The sequence below is a fragment of the Phascolarctos cinereus genome, unplaced genomic scaffold (genome assembly GCF_003287225.1).
Source record: "Phascolarctos cinereus isolate Bilbo 61053 unplaced genomic scaffold, phaCin_HiC Scaffold_726;HRSCAF=1367, whole genome shotgun sequence".
Classification (NCBI taxonomy): Eukaryota; Metazoa; Chordata; class Mammalia; order Diprotodontia; family Phascolarctidae; genus Phascolarctos; species Phascolarctos cinereus.
Genome location: NW_027556098.1, coordinates 102,497,755 through 102,514,793, shown reverse-complemented (window position 1 = coordinate 102,514,793; position 17,039 = coordinate 102,497,755). Strand labels below are relative to the sequence as shown.

Genomic DNA, 17,039 nt, shown 5'->3' with positions numbered 1-17,039 from the left:
ATATACTTATACGTGCAGAGGGGGAGAATTCAGTTCAATATACCAAATACTCAACACTATGCTAGGCACTCAGGGAGATACAAGATTTAGACAAGGCATAGTTTCTTCCCCTAGAGAGTTCAAATCTACTAAGGGAAATGAAACACACATAACACATATGGAAAGGCAACTTTCTAAGATTCTAAGTTGCAAAACCATTGGTTTTTTTTGTTTGTTTGTTTTGTTTTAGGCAATTGGGGTTAAGTGACTTGCCCAGGGTCACACACCTAGTAAGTATCAAGTGTTTGGTCTGAGGCTGGATTTGAACTCCTCCTGACTTCAGGGCTGGTGCTCTATCCACTGCGCCACCTAGCTGCTCCCAAAACCATTGTTGATCTGCATTGTTAGAGCGAGTTCCCTCACTGGGAGTTGTCGTCAAAGATATCACAGATCCATTAGCTAAAAAACCAAACCAAACCAAAAAACAACACCAATAAATACCTGACAACGACAGTACACCTGGGAGTATAACAAGGACTCTCCTCCAGTCTAGAGTCTTTAGGGTTTTTCAACTTTGATTAACACAAGATTTTTTTTCTTTCTAGAATGAGAAACCACTAAGAATGGAGACTGGCAGGAAAAACCTATTCCAAAAGAGGCACGGAGGATTCTTGGCCTGAGCACGGGGAAAAAACAAAACAAAACAAAACAACATGGTGCTATGACAGAAAAGAGAGAGGAAGCTGGTAAGTGGTGAGCACCATAAGACCTGAAAGCAGAATACAGCGGAGGGAAGAAAACCAATTTCATAATTTTCCAAGGGTTTGTGCTAATCTTAATTAAGGATGGGGAAACAGATCATTATGGAAGCCCTGGTTAAGAGCTCTTGTTCTACTCTTGATTTTCTTTGTAGTTATCTGCTTTCGAGTGTTTCCCAGTAGAAAGTAAGCTCTGTGTATTATACACAGTAGGTGTTTAATAAAATGTTGTTAAATTGACTTGAAGTCATTGATATAATCTACATATCAGATGGTTTCTAAGGGAAAAAAAATCACTGGCAACTTTGGCACAGAGGGCCAGGCTTCCCTGGCTACAAGATCTGGGCCAGTGCCACAGACATCTGAGCCAGGGAATTTTGTTGTTGAGTAGTTTGTCATGTCTAACTCTCCATTTGGGGAGAAACCTTATTTGAGGTATTCTTGGCAAAGATACTGGAATGATTTGCCATTTCTTTCTCCAGCTCATTTTACAGATGAGGAAACTGAGGCAAATAGGGTTAAGTGACTTGTCCAGGGTCACACAGCTAGTAGGTGTCTGAGGCTAGATTCAAACTCAGGTCCTCCTGACTAGGCCAGTGCTGTAGCCTTGCACCATCTAGCTGCCCAAACAAGGGATGCTCTGGTGAAACTAGACTGGCAGTCCAGGAGGATCACAGACCACAGTGGTGGCTATGCCCCTGACTTAGCTCAAAGCCTGACCACGTTCTTGAAAGAGAAGCAACTAGGCCAGAAAGACAGCTGAGTCCACAGAATCATTACCGATATACCTGACATAGCCTGAGGTCTGAGTCAAATTATAGGCTATTCACAATCTATGAAGGAACCAGATTCAGACTACTGGTTCTAGGTTGTTAACCATTTATAATCATAGAATTTCCAGAACCTCAGAGGTCTTCTAGTCCAGCTTCTGTCCTAAAGTAGGAATCCAGGAAGGTGAGACCAGATGAGCTTTAATACGATAGGTCCACTTTCTTGTTTCATGGTGTGATATACTAGAAACAGCACCAATCTGTGATCAAGAGACTTGAGTTCTAGAGCCAGCTCTATCATACTGTTATGTGAGCTTGGGCAAGTTACTTTTCTTTAGCTCAATGTCTTAATCTGTAAAATGGAAAAATATCCCACCCACCCTACCTATTGTATAGTGCTATTATTTAATTATTATTCAAATAATAATAATAATAAAAATAACCATTATTATTTAACTAAACCATTATATGTGAGAACACTCTGAAAAAGAATGAGTGATACAAATTATTGTAAAATGTTTTATTTATTAAGTCATCTTGTTTTAAAATAATTAGTTCATATCTGTACAATACTACTACTTGTTTTCAAAGTCCTCCACTTGAGGAATTCTCATTCAGGCATCACAGCTGCATTCACACCCTTCTAACTTTGAAACAATCCTCAATTCTCCGGAAAAAATATGATACAGGATGCAGACATACATATCAGTCACAAACACTGCTTAATAATCCACAAACATATTATTCATTGAAATTTAATTGTATTAAAAAATAATGAACTTGAGATATTTTTAATGGAGAAAAAAGCTGCTTGTTCCAGTGAATAAACTACTGGATACAATTGGCAACTATGGTGATCTGGAAATTTCACTTTCATTTAGTGTTGTTCATTAAGAAGTTTACACAACAATCACTAAAATCTTATTTTTTTTTTATTATGAGCACAGTAATTCTAGATGACCAAGTGCCTCTAAATATATATATTTTTAACTTTTTTTTTAGGCAATTGGGGTTAAGCGACTTGCCCAGGGTCACACAGCTAATAAGTGTCAAGTGTTTGGTCTGAGGCCAGACTTAAACTCAGGTCCTCCTGACTTCAGGGCTGGTGCTCTTTCCACTGAGCCACCTAGCTGCCCCTACTAAAATCTTATTGCTCATGAATCCTGCAAAACTCAAATTTGGATATTTGGTTTTTAGAAAAAAAATTAATTCTTTGGCAAAAGAAATAATATACAAATCCCACATTCTGCTGAGTTGTCAGAAATTTGGATCCTTTAAAGCAAAAATCTGATTAAGGGTCCCTATGTCCCTTAAGAGAAAAATAAAGAGATCACTACGCCCTCAACATGTATGGGAGTTACTTAGGTAATATTTATATCTATAAAGGGAAAAAAATAAAGACTTATCTTCCCCTGGGGGGCAGGAGAGCCATGACCTTCATTTTTGGCAAGGCATCCTACTCACTGTGAATCCTAACTTCTCTGAACCGTAGGAAATTCTGAAACTATAAAGCAGAGACAGGTTATGATTTGTATTTGTAGAAGGAATTGCCACACTGATGAAATTACAGGTGCTTGATGGACTGACATGAGTTTTTCCCACAAGGTTAGAGGGCTAGCTAAAGTGTCTACTGCATATTTTTTGGCACTTTGAGGATACCCTGTAAATATTTCACACTGAATCATAAAGTGTGGGGCTAGTGCTACTGTGCCCCAACACCCTAGCTATTTCCTTGAGCCTCTGGTCTTAGAGTGGTATTCTGTACCAAAGTAACAAGAGAAAAAGAAAACATTTCAAATGAACAGCTGATTTTGGAGAACCACCACTTGCTTTGGGTCTCAACTAGAAAGCATCATCTTCCGATTCATTGTCATTGCTAGGTTTAGTCAGGAGTTCCAGTTCTTCTCCATCCTATAGGAAATATGGGGAAATCAATAATACATTAAAACAATGAACTATAATTATAATTTTCAAAGGCTCCTGAAGAGGGGGAAATGATAAGTTTTGTTTTGCTAAGCTCTTGCTGTCAGATCAAAAAGGCATATTTATAGCTTGTAAAACCAGCTGCCAAAGATCTTGCAAAACTCATTTTATAATAGAGAGATTTTGGTAAAATACAGTCTAAATTTACTGCAAAGTTAAAACTGCCCTGATGTTTTAGTGTTGCCGTAGTTAAAAAAATGTAGATAGCACACTCTGCTGGTCATTACCTGTAATGGCTATAGACAAAAACAACAAAAAACCCAACCCTTCTTCCCTCTTACCCTTCCTCCCTCCCCCATCCCCCCAGGAGTTACTATGTTTAATGCACCGTGTGGGGTGCTAGGCCAGATACAAGGATAAAGAATTGTTGCCCTCAGGAGGGTTTATACATCTTTGTTTAAATAACCAACTAACTCTCACTCTCATCCCATTAGGATGATCAAGACTCCCATCTACCACAATCAATTGATATTCAAAGTAAACGTCTATTTTGTCTACAAAAGCTTTTCCCTACTAAAAACAATCTTAAATTGTCATATGACATATGACAGAACTGTAATGCCACATTACAGACATGTGGAATCTAGTTTCAGATATTTACAGGGCAAGTCACTTAACCTCGGTTTGCCTCAGTTTCCTCATCTGTAAAATTATGATTAACAGCACCTACCTTGCAAGGCTGTTGTGAAGACCAAATAAGATAATAGTTGCAATGCCCTTAGCACAGTGCCTGGTACGTAGTAAGCACTATATTAGCCATTATTATTCACGAATGAAGGGGAACTTAAGGAGATCAATTAGGTTTATATATGTATTATTATCTTTCCATGTATAAATGCTATTTCCTCAACTGGATCATAAGGCTAGGATTTCTGGTCACATTTTTTGTGTATCCTATATATAGCATCTGGCATCTTATCCAGATGTGCAATAAATACTTGCTTACTTAATATTTTCAAGATTCAAGAAATTAACTCTCATCTTTTTGTTTTTACAACCATCCCTAGAATTCTAGTGGAGGGGACAGAAAGTAACTTCTAGGAACTTACCCCACTTGACCGTTCCCAGAGATTGCCACTTAGATCTTTGGTTCTCTCTTGCATAGGAGTATATACCAAGGTTCCAGATTTACTAGAGTTATAAATAAATATAGAAAGAAGGACTGTTGGGGCTTCCAAAAAGAACTCCAAAGATGGTTTGAAGTCAAAGACCAGGACAGATATTGTCATGATTATTACTGTTGTGACTTGAGTCATCAGAACGTGGAACATATTATCTAGGAATTTCAGAATAAAGGCTACTGAGAGACCCTGGAGAGCAGTGACAAAAATAAGTGCCACTGAAAATGCGTTGTGGCCATAAAAAACCCCACAACTCTCCCTCTGGCCACTATTAGTGGTCTGAAGGCTTAGGGTCAGACCATTGAAAAACACTCCAAAGGCATAGAGTTTGCTATTTTGTATGAAGATATTTTCAGTGAGTTGGTCCCCCTCCTTAAATATCTTTTCATTGTAGATGTTGGCCATCGAGGAAATAAAACACTGAACTATCACAAGCACGTGACCAAGGCCCAGGCGAATATGACTGAAAGTCCTGGCAGTAGCATTCCATTTGACTTCAGGAAGAGTCCATTGCTTTGCTGTGCAGTTGTCATTTCCATGGCACTCACTGAGCGGCCTGCGGAGGAGGAAGCAAGAGTTGGATGGACTGAAAAAGGCATCGTGATGAAATCCATGTCTTGTCAAGTGTGTATTTTCAGTCCCTGCAGTCAAGGCCACAATTGACAAAAAGAGAATCATCAGAGAAGCCCACTGTATCCAGGTGAGATGTCGCCTATTCACGAAGGAAAGATAAGACCATATTTACTTGGTATATTTTACTCTGTATCTTTCATGCTTATCATTAAAACCAGCTCATTAGTATTTGTATTAATAAATCATGCACTGCTTTGAAATAATCCCCTGCTGCCCAAGTTCAAAGGAAAGTGATTGTCGTTTCTGGGTCTTAAACTTAGGCTTTTAATTAACATTTATAGAACATCCTTCCCTTCAGGTCACTGAGTCACCTCATACTGAAACTCATTTCGGAACCCTTTCTTCTAACTTCCACATCTAATTATCATGTTTTAAAGGTTCAGACTGGCTTTCTTGTCTATTGTTTTGTTGGTCATGTTCTTGACATATAGTGATAGGGTTCCTGTAAGCTGTATTCACAGAGCATTGCATCATAATCTTGGGAAAGCATCAGATTCATAACAGATTAATAAGAAAATAAACATATCTTTAAGCATCAAAAACTGTTGAAAAACAAATATTACAGCATGGATAGATTTGCACAACTAAATGTCAGATTAAATTCCTTAACATAAACATCTAAACGCCTAAGGCTAGGGAAGGGGATACTTGGTGTGGGTTAGTGAGTATACTAGTGACCAAAAGACAGGGCATATTTCTTTCAGGTGGTCTGATTCAAAACGAAAATGAAGTTTTGAGTGTTCTACTTGTATTTCTGTGTTTAATTACTGGACATTGACTAAAATATTATCATAAAATGGTTTTAACTTAACAAATTGTGATGTTAAAAAAAGTTTATTGCATAAGTGTGATTTTCATTATTGCTTGGGACCCCATTTCCCTTCCACACACACCAGAGGAATACACATCCAATTTTATAATGGAAATTGATAGGAAAATACTATTGTGCCCACAGCCATTTGCCTGACAGAGTTATTTTCTATAACAGTTCTTTTTTTTTTTTCTGAAAAGCTCCTTAAACTACCTGGTAGTTAAGAATTTCAGTTTCATAATTCATAAATAAATGCATGTAAAGTCTTAGAAAGTATTAAAAAAGCTAGCACTATACTAATTTTGATGAGATGAGTTTTAATGAAGATCCCCCTCACTTTTAAGGATAATAAAAGGACATTTTCTCTGAGAAAGGAAAAATCCTCAAAGAGTTCCTTGGACTTGGAGAATTGAGGAAGGTACCAAATTATTTATCATTCTTTGAACAGATAAAAGCCTCACAATTGTATATCCTAACTGATTATTCATAGTCTCATACAGATGTGACTTTCAGTTTGAGGAATCAGAAACAGAAGAAAAAAAAAGAGAATGTCATGTTAAAAGCAAAAAGGACAAGCAACTAATATAATATCACTTCACTAAACTGACAATTTAAATGAGAATTAAGGAGGATTAAAGACCTGGAGAACCATACACTCCAAATGGAGGCAGTGTAGTACGTTAGAAAAAACATTAAACTTGGGACACAAAAGATCTCCACGGCAGCCTCATCTCTTCAATTTACTAGTTCTCTGAGGTTGGGCAAGTCATTCAACTCTCTAATCTATAATAGAGGGAAAATAATACCTCTTCTATCTTTCTCAGAAGTTTGCTGTGATCTTCAAAAGAGACAATGAATATAAAGCTTTTGACAAAGTAAAAGCAAGAAATAAATGTAAGCTAATCATTATCTTAATTTAGGATATTTCAGTTACTGTACTTGGAAATAGCGCCTGATTAACAAAGTTTATAATACCTAATGACCCTAATTTTAAATTATCATCATTAAAATATGATGCACAGATTAGTTTCCCATTAAAGACTGAAAATTTGGTTCAATTCCTTTCACAGTTTGTTAACTTTCTGACTAGCTTAGAATGAGATAATTCATTCCACAGGAATCTGAAAGTTAGTTCTATCATATTGTGAAAAGTTTAAGTCTATCATTATTACTCTACAGTCTATTTGTAACATACCAAATTCCTTGTCTTAAGAGCTATTTTTAAAATGAGAAAAGTTACAATTTTTAAAAATACGTTTAATATATTACATAAGGCATTTTGTAGCCCTATCTCCCAAACTTAAAACATATCAGGAAACTCATGGCTTTCCACATTTGCACATGAAGCTTTGGGTGGATGAATGAAAGTAAAAGCAATTATTAAGCGCTGGTATGTGTTAAGCTCTGTACTAGTAAGGCATGGGGAATACAGAGAAATCAAGATAGCCCCTGATCTTAAGGAGAACATACTCTAATTGGGGGAATGGGAGGACATGGAGGAAAGATGAATGGAAAGGCCCAGAAGCCTTAAGGATACAAGGATTCTTATGAACCATTTGCAGAAAGCCACAGCCTCAAAAATAAAATACTAACAACACCTTGTGCATTTGTCTTTCTTTAGAAGAGCTCAAACTACTTAATACACCTTATCAAAGGGATTTGGTCAAATTTTCACTGGAGCTGTGACTTGCATTTGCCTGCTTTCCAGATGGGTTAAATAACTTGCCTAATACAACAAAGACAAGTAGGAATAAAATCCAAACTGGACTCTGAGATTATGGTGTTCAGGGTATATCATCTGAAACAGGGTGAGGCAGTTTTAAAGTATGATATATGCTTTCACAGTAAGTTACTTACTTTAGCACTATCCTGAATAGAAGAGCTGTTGTTATAATGCTAAAATTTGAGAAGAGCACAGCCATGGCCTAGAAAGAAACAGAAGGTAGGGTTACAATGGAAACAAAGTAATGACCTCAGAAATCTCTCAATTTGGTGTTCACTTAACAAAAAGGCCTTCTGGTCAAAATATAGAGGTTATTAGGGCAGCTCTTTCACTAGACGATTAAGTTTCATTATTATTGCTGGGTAAATTTATGCAGATATAATCAAATATTAGGCAGACCTTGAAAATCCAGGCTCCACGGCAGGAACTGCTCATGTAAACAATCTGCATGTGCAGATTCAGAGACAGACATAAACTCTAAAGGTTTGGCTTTAGAAATTAAGTAAGATAGCAATTTTCATCAGATTTCATATTCACAATGCATATCTCAAGTTCTCGGAGTGTTTAAGACTTCTCATCAATTTCTATGAGATAGGCAGTTACTATTTTGCCCCCCAAACAGGTGAGGAACAAATTATCTCCTTCTAGGCTAGTTAGAGGCAGCTAGGTAGCAGTGGACAGAGCACTAGGCTTAGAATCAGGAAGACTCATCTTTATGAGTTCAAATCCAATCTCAGACACTTACTAGCTGTGTGACCCTGGGCAAGACACTTATCCCTGTTTGCCCCAGTTTTGTCATCTGTAAAATCAGCTGAAGAACGAAATGGCAAATCACCCCTGTATCTCTGCCAAGAAAACCCCAAGTGGGGTCTGACTGAAACAACTGAACAACAGAGCTAGTTAGGAAGTTAATAAATTATGAAAGGAAATGAGGAACTGAATCAAATTTTCAGACTTTAATTCACTAGGCTCTCAGTGTTTCTTCAAAATTAAGAGCTGACTTACTTTGGATTCCACTTTGAGGAAGTGTGCTACAGTGGAAATAGTACTGGCTCTCTGGAGTTGAAGGGCCTGGGTTCAAATCCTATGTCTATATCTTTGTGATCTTGGGCAGTTCACTGTACCTCAGTTTCCTCATCTGTAAAATGAGGGGCTTAGACTAGATGGCTTCTGAGGTTCCTTCCAGTTTGAAATCTAAGATCTTATGACATGATTTCAGTCATTTAGAAATGAGTTAATTGTCGGTTTTCAAAATCAGCAGTATTTTACATGAATATGAATAACAGACTTTACCACACTTAACATTTTCTCCAAACTCTTAAAAAAAGAAAGCAGTTCTAACTGGCTAGTGTATAACTTAAATGATGTTTATTTTCCTCACCAAACATCTATTACTAATTGTCAAAATGTTGAACAACTGTGAAGCTCTATCAGGATTCTCACAGGTAGGCCTTCAAATACAAACAATGGTGATCTTGGTGTATGGCCAATAAGTTCAGTTCTTCTAGCCTTGCTAGTTTTTACTCATTAAAAAAAAATGGTTATAGAAACTAGCTCAGAAATGTAATCCTACCAATTGGTAAATGGCTGGTGGAGGAGAAGGAAGAAGGGAAGACAGGACCCAAACCCAGACCTCCTTTCTCCAAATCCACTGCTCTTTGCTATACCATGCTTCTATATTGTTGATTTACTGGCACTTCCTGCTTTTCAAAGTACTTTCAAGTTTCCTTACTAGGAGTTCCCTATACCAAAGAAATCACAATTCTTCTACAATCTTGGAGAAAAACTTAAAATCTTGTTATTGCTTTATTAGATATTCATGGGAATCTACACTGGGATGAGAGGTACTTGGTATATTTTGTTGAAGATAGATGTTTGTAGGGTGTGCAGTGATGACGGTAATTCTGGACAGGACTGATGGAAATTTTGTCACATAAAAACAATTTTATCTGATCAAATGAATAGGAAAAGCTATTGACAGAGTTAGTATAGAACAAGCAACATATTTAGTTTTGAATACCTAATCTCATTCTTACTAGTCTTCTGTTATGCACAGAAGAAATGTGTAGTTATTTATAATATTCTTGACTTCAGAAAGCCAGCAAGAAATTGTAGTGAGTTAGCTGAAAGTAGGTAAGATCAAATAGGATAAATATTACTTTCTTATAAGACTTAAAGAAGGAGATAGCAAGCTGGACCTAATTTGATCTAATATTTAATGTTTGGAAACTATCAATTATACTCAACAAGGTATTCAGTATTGATGTCCAAAAGACTCCCTCAGGAAAGTGTGAGTTTCCCAACACTAGAGGACTTCTGCTGTAACATGGGTGACCAGTTGTCAAGAATATTTTAGAGGAGATTTGTATTCATGGTCAGGCTTACCCCTACTTACTATTTCTAATGTAAAGGTAAAAACTAGATCCAGTAGAATTTTTTTATACTAAAACATCTGATTGGGGCAGCTAGGTGGCATAGTGGATAGAGCACCAGCCCTAGAGTCAGGAGGAGCTGAGTTCAAATCTGGCCTCAGACACATAATACTTACTAGCTGTGTGACCCTGGGCAAGTCACGTAACCCCCATTGCCTAGGCCCCCCCCCAAATAAGTTAAAACATCTGATTTTTAAAAAAGGTAATTAGATTTGGAGCCAAATAATAATGCTTATCTTACTCTGCTCTTCCAATATCCATTCTCTTTGTTAAACTCCTAATTTGGCTTGGATTGCTTCACTTCACATGTGCCCCGCCTTCTTTCTCTAACAGAAACATGGCTCTGTCCAGAAGACACTGCATCCCCCAGTGTCTCATGCCTCAAAGGCCAGGAGGAATAGCCAATACTCTTGACTCCCCACAGCCACCTCCCCATCAACTCCTTTATCACCATTCCTCAACAACCTCTCTTCCTTCGAAGTTCAAACCCATCCATCCAGTCTTGACTCCTACTGCAGTTGTCTACTGGCATTCAACTCATTCCCCCCTTTCTCAACAAGTTCAGTACCTGGCTCACAATACTGTCTTCACCTGACCTCCTGTTCTTGTACCTGGGGCTTCAATATATACGTGTTGACATCACTAACTTCTTTACATCTAACATCTACACCTTCAACTCTACCTCAGTGAGAGACAGCATAGTGAAACCCTTGATCAACCATATATATTCTGTCAAAAATATAGAACTTGGAAATTCCACCTATCCTTATATCTCTTATGTTTCATTCTTACCAGGGACTTAATCACTCCATCCTGCCTCTTTCCTAAATCATTACCCTGCTATGGCCCAACTTTTTTCCTTTCAGGCTTGATCCTATGATTGTTCAATTCAATTATATACTCTCCTCTGCCCTGAATTTCTTGTCCTCTTGTCCAGTCTTGCCAAACACCAACTACTCAAAAATCTTCATTGGCTCCTTATTTCATTACTTAATCCCTCTAGGTCTCAGTTTCTTCAACAATAAAATGAGGGGGTTGGATTAGATGGATTTTGAGGTTGCTTCTAGCTCTAAATCTTTGAGAATCGATGATTCCAGATAAATATAACTTTCTTAACCTAGTATTTAAAGGCTTCAATCTGGAATTATGCTACCAGTCCTTACCCTAATCCCATTAGATTGTGAGCTCCTCTACAGTTGAGGACCTTCTTTTGCCTTTCTTTGTATCTCCAGGACTTAGCACAGTGTCTGGCATATAGTAGACACTTAATAAATATTAGGTCAATAATATTATTAATAACATTGACTATTAATCTAAGTTTGAAGACTTCTTTCTCATTATCTCCCTTCTTCTCTCCCCCTGCTCCAACTATTTTAACCTTCCAGCTAAATTGGCCTAGTAGCTATTCCTCAAGTCTGACTTTTGAATTTATATGAGCTAACCCCCATGTTGGTGGTCCTGTCTTCAATTCTGCCTCTAAATGTCTGGTTTCATTCAGGGCTTAATTCAGGTACCACTTCCTATGTGAAGGCTTTCCTGATCCACTCCAATTTTTAGAGCTCTCCTTTTCTCCTGAAATGATTTTCTATTTATTTAGCAATGTACAAGATGCAACTTTTCATGTGTAACTTAAGCTCCTGATGGCATGGATTGTTTTGCTTTTGCCTTTGAATTCTCAGTACCTCCCAAATATTAGACACTATCAATACTTGTTGAGTTAAATTACTGGTGAAAAAAAATTATACAAATATTGACAGTAAAGGAAATGTAGAAAGGCAAATGTCACTTTTTCACAACCATTGCCTTCCCTATTAGAGCTAGAAAATATAGAGGCTGTGAAATATGTTCATGATTATTTGTTTATTGTGTACCTGCAGGGCAGGTAGCATTCACTGTTCCAGATGCAGTTCAAATACAGTGTCCCAGAAGTTTTAGGGAACTTTAAAGCTATTAAAGCTTAAAACCACACTAAGACCTTTGGAACACCCTGCATATAACTTTGGTTAGTAATAAAAGTTAAATGTTAATAGCAATAACTAACATTTATATAGCACTTTAAGATTTTGCAAAGGGTTTTACATGTTATCTCATCTGATTCTTACAACCCTGAGTGCTATTATTATCCACATTTTACAGATGAGGAAACTGAGGCTGAGACAGTCACTTAATGATTTGTGTAAGGTCACAGAGCTATTAACCATGAGTGAGAATTTGAATTCAGGTCTTCCTGGCTCTCAGTCCCCTAATGTATCCACTGTGCCACCTAGCTACTGCTAAGAAGTCTCCTGTCCTTTGTAAAGATAAGCCTGAAAATCACAGATATAATGTGAACACATAGATTCATGTACCTATAATAACATACATATAAGGAAGCGAAGGCACTATTGGTACAATGAAGTGGTCAAGGAGATGAAGGGTGTGCCAACTTACTAACAGAACCCTTCCTGGAGAGTTGAATTTTTAAGGTAATATTAAAGTCTGGAAGAGTATAGAACAGTCTAGGGAAAGGGCAATCTGATTAAAGAAACTGTTTGACTTTTCTTTACATCAGGTTAAAATATTCCCCAATATAAATAGCCTGTTTGAGTAACTAAAACAACCAGAATGGCAAGTATTGAGCATTTAGATCATCTGGATCTCATACCACTGAGTGCCAAGGAGAGGAAAGCTTTGAATATAACATTCCAAAAGGCAAAAATGTAAAGGTGTAAGATCAAGAATAACTTATCTGGCAAAACTAAGAATAATCCTATAAGGGTCCTTTAATGAAATAGAGAACTTCTAAGTATTCCTGATGAAGAGACCAAAGCTGAGTAGATACTTTGAAATGCAAACACAGTAATCAAGAGAAGCATAGAAAGGTAAACACATAGAACAATTGGAAGGGATTATTTGACCTATGTACACAGCCAGCCCATGAGAAGTCAGGAGCTCTTCCCTTAGGCTTCTGACCTGCACATTATTATGGTCAAACCAGAGGCCTGTAAGCTATACCTAAGTGAATCAGTGACTATAGCTGTGTATAGCCTTTCTACTTACAGCTCAGTAAACTTCCTTTTGTTAATTATTTTTAAAAGGGGAAAAAAAAAAGAAATGAATAAAATGATTGCTGTGAGGGCTCTGATGAAGTTAGACACTCTGGATTTTCAGTGGGTCCAATCTGTATGATTTTGTGACTTCCTCCAGCAGTATTTTGTACCTCAGGAGTAGGACCAAAGATGGCAAAATAGTGCAAAGCAAACAGTACTGCTGCCTTTGGAGCCACGGGGCCTTGGTGCAAGTTCCAGCCCTGCCGCACTCTGATGACCTCTGCCTTCTCTTCTATAAGATAAGAGAGCTGGAGAAGGCAGGCATGAGGGTCTCTTTCTATTATAAATCCAAAATCCGATGATTCCAAAGTAGATGCTCCTAAGATGAGGAACAGCAGGGCTTAGAAAGTTTAAGGACAAAGGAGAAAGGGGGTAAGGACTACACACAGTGCTGCTTCTTTTTTTTTTTTAAACAGCTTAAATCTAGGGATCAGACTGTGAAAGGAGAGAAGTAAAGCCAGAATAGGCGTGATGGACTAAAAAAACAAGGAGGCTGAGAGTACACAGGAAAGGAAAGATTAAGTGGAGGAAGACTGTGGGAAAGGGTGAGAAAAATACCAGGAAATTATGATTTGAGAGGGATTTTTTTGAGTTCTGGATCAGCCTGGGATGATTCTAGGATTTAGGGGGACTGTTCTTGTCAGCTGCTAAGCTATACTGGAGAGAGAAACCAGAATTGAGGAGGTTGATAAACTTTATGAAGCCAGGGGTGTTTGTAGGATCATCCACCCAAAGACTTAAGTCCCCAAGAATAAGGGCAAGGGTTGGGATGGAGATGACTATAAATCAGGTAGTAAGGATTTATTGAGAAGTAGACGAAGGCAATAAGGATTTGAACACTGCATAGCCCTAAATAATTGAAGAAATATAAATTGCTTATGGTAAAATTAGTCAACATAAGAAAAATGACACTACCTAAATTAATTTACTTATTCAACGCCGTATCAAGCTACCAAAGAATTACTTTACAGAAACAGAAAAAATAGTAATGAAATTTAAATAGAGGCAAAAAAGGTCCAGATCTCAAGGGAAATGACGAAGAAGTTAGAATGAAGGAGGCCTAGAGGCCTAGTAGTACCAGATCTCAAACCATACTACAAAGTAGTAATTCTCAAAACAATTTTGTACTAGTTAAAAAACAGACTGATCAGTGGAACGGATTAGGTACACAACATATAGAAGCAAATGAATCTAGTAGTCATGTGTTCAATAAACAAAGAGACCCCAGCTACTGGGGTAAGGGGTTACTATTCGACAAAAACTGCCGGGAAAACTGGACAGTAGTATATTGAATAAATTAGATTTAGACCAACACCTCATACTTTATACCAAGGTAAGTTCCAAACGTCTACATGATCTAGATATAAACAAATTAAAGAAATATGAAAGAAAAACCCTATCAGATCTATGAGGAAAAGAAACATTCATGACAAAACAAAGGATAGAGAGAATCACAGAAAATAAGTTTTGATCACATAAAATTTAAAAGTTTTTGCACAAACAAACATAATAAATCTAAGAGATGATAAATTCAGAGCACAGAATCAGACACATTTTTCAAACAGTCAATAGGGGTGTTTGTTTTGCCTAACTATGTATATCTGTTACAAGGGACTTATTTTTTTTTCCAACGAGATGGGGGTGGGGTGAGGAGAGAATAAATTTCTGTTAATTAGAAAAAAATAATTTTTAAAATGTTCCATATATGAAGTGAATCTCAAAGGAAGAGAGACTGATGAGTGGTGGTGATAAAAGCATGAAAGGGAAGTATGTCAGAAGTATTTGTATGATGACTAGTCCAGCTGGCTCTTGTATGCACCCTCAATAGAAAGGGTGGCAAGGGATAAGATATCTTCAAAAGAGATTTCTTTGACTGCCAGAGGATGCAAGTAGGGTGAGGAAGAAACTGAGGATGAAGGGCATTGTATTGACAATGGTGTCAATTCCTGAGGACTGAGAGCAGGAGAAAGACAGAAGAGGTTTGGGACCAGGAATCATTTGGGTTGAGCTGAATAGGGGTAAGAGTACAAGATGAGGCAGGAAGGAAAAAGTAATTTTGCCTCAGTAGACAGTTATTTCTGAATCACAAGGAATGCATAAAAGAAATAAGAAATTTGCTAGGTATGGAACAGGATGTGCACCAGATGTGAAGAAGTCTGTCAGTTAAATCAATCCAAAGTTCTACCTAGAATGGTGCTTCTACTACTGATGTCTGCAGGGGAGTGTCCCCTTTGTAACCTCCTTTATTAGCCTCACCTCCACTCTGCCCCAGATGACTGGTCACTGGTAGAACACATTTTAAGGGCCCAGGCTCTTATAGAAAACAGGTGCTTAATAAACATTGGCTGAATCCAATCAATGAATCAACAAACATTTTATTAAGTGGTGACTATGTATGTGGCAGACATTTTTTAAGCACTGGAAATACAAAGAAAAAGCAGAAACAGTCCCTTCCCTCAAAGAGTTTACATCCCAATAGGGAAGTAAACAATTACAAATAGGTACACGCAAAATAGATACAGAGTAGATGGAAGGTAACCTTAAAGGAGAAGGTGCTAGCATCTGGGGAGACCAGTAAAGGCCCATGGTGGAAGGAAGCATTTGAGTCAAGGAAGCTGAGCTGAAGGAAGCCAGGAATCATAAGAGACAAAGATGAGGAGGGAGAACTTTGTGGTGGTGGAACTCAGCCACTGCAAAGGCAAAGGGACAGGAGATGGGATTTTGTGTGTGAGGAATAGAAACTAGGCCAACAAGGCTGACCCAAAGAGTTTGTGGAGAAGAGTAATGCTAGTAATAAGACCAGGAAGATAGGATGGGACCAGGTTATAAGGGCTGAGGGAACTAAGAAATCACTGGAGTTTAGTGGGTAAGTGAGGGTGGGGAAGACTTAGGCTTTAAGTCTTAAGTCTTAGGCTTAAGTCTTTTAAGTCAGACTTAGGCTTTAAGAAAATCATTTTGATGCTTGTGTGGAAGATGGATAAGATTAAAGGAAGGGAGATTAATTAGAAGGCACTCACAGATTACCAGGACTGGTAGTCTCCCACCAAAGAGCTTCCCTTGTCTAACACAGGAACTTTGCCAATCCAGGGCAGTCTCTTACAACTTGCCAGGATTATAGGCTGCCCTACTAAACCTACTACAAAAGTCCTAGTCTGGAATTTAAAAAACAGCTCATGCTCACCCAACAAGACCAACAACTGGAATAAATGGCACCAATGCCAATTTCAATATAAGACAGACAAAGCCAACAAATGTGCTAATACAAGAACAGCTCAGGGACTTTTTCCTGTGGTGCTTCAATGCTGTTTTTTTTTCTTTTTGTCAAGTTTACTTACAGGCTGAAGATAAGACAGGACATAGAAGACAATCAGGTTATCCAGAAAGTAAAGGAAGGCAGGAATGGACCACTTCATATAATGGCAGAGTTCTCTCCAAGAGGCACATCCAAATTCTTTACACTGATAGTCTTCTACAGGAAAAGATAAAATGGATATGGAACTGGTATTGGTGAAAATGATCAAACTTTTAGATGACAAGACAAAACTAGATTCCATTTCTAAAAATACTTCCTTAAAAAAGGATTTATGGATTTGTCACATGAATGTTAAATAACCTTAGAAAATAAAGGATAATAATGAACATAGCCAAGAATATAAATGTTTTATATATTGTTGATGTACCTCTCCTCTGCCTTTGGGAAACACAGGGAGAGTGATGACCATGATTTCTATTTACTTGAG

At 37.7% G+C, this 17,039-nt stretch overlaps 1 protein-coding gene across 6 annotated transcripts in view; it reads right to left on the bottom strand.

The window, feature by feature from the left end:
* Window positions 1-2,012: 2,012 nt before the first annotated feature.
* Window positions 2,013-17,039, bottom strand: part of SLC35A5 (solute carrier family 35 member A5) — a 41,678-nt gene continuing 26,651 nt past the window's right edge. For 5 of the 6 annotated variants that reach the window (XM_021007115.2, XM_021007116.2, XM_021007112.2 and 2 more), the window contains exons 4-7: window positions 16,635-16,768; window positions 7,913-7,980; window positions 4,540-5,323; window positions 2,013-3,418 (exon numbers count right to left, since the gene is read on the bottom strand). In XM_021007115.2, coding sequence (XP_020862774.1) covers window positions 3,350-3,418; window positions 4,540-5,323; window positions 7,913-7,980; window positions 16,635-16,768 — 1,055 coding nt within the window. In that variant the 3' untranslated portion in view covers window positions 2,013-3,349. The remainder of the gene's footprint in view (window positions 3,419-4,539; window positions 5,324-7,912; window positions 7,981-16,634; window positions 16,769-17,039) is intronic. The other variant, XM_021007118.2, reaches the window with a different exon arrangement.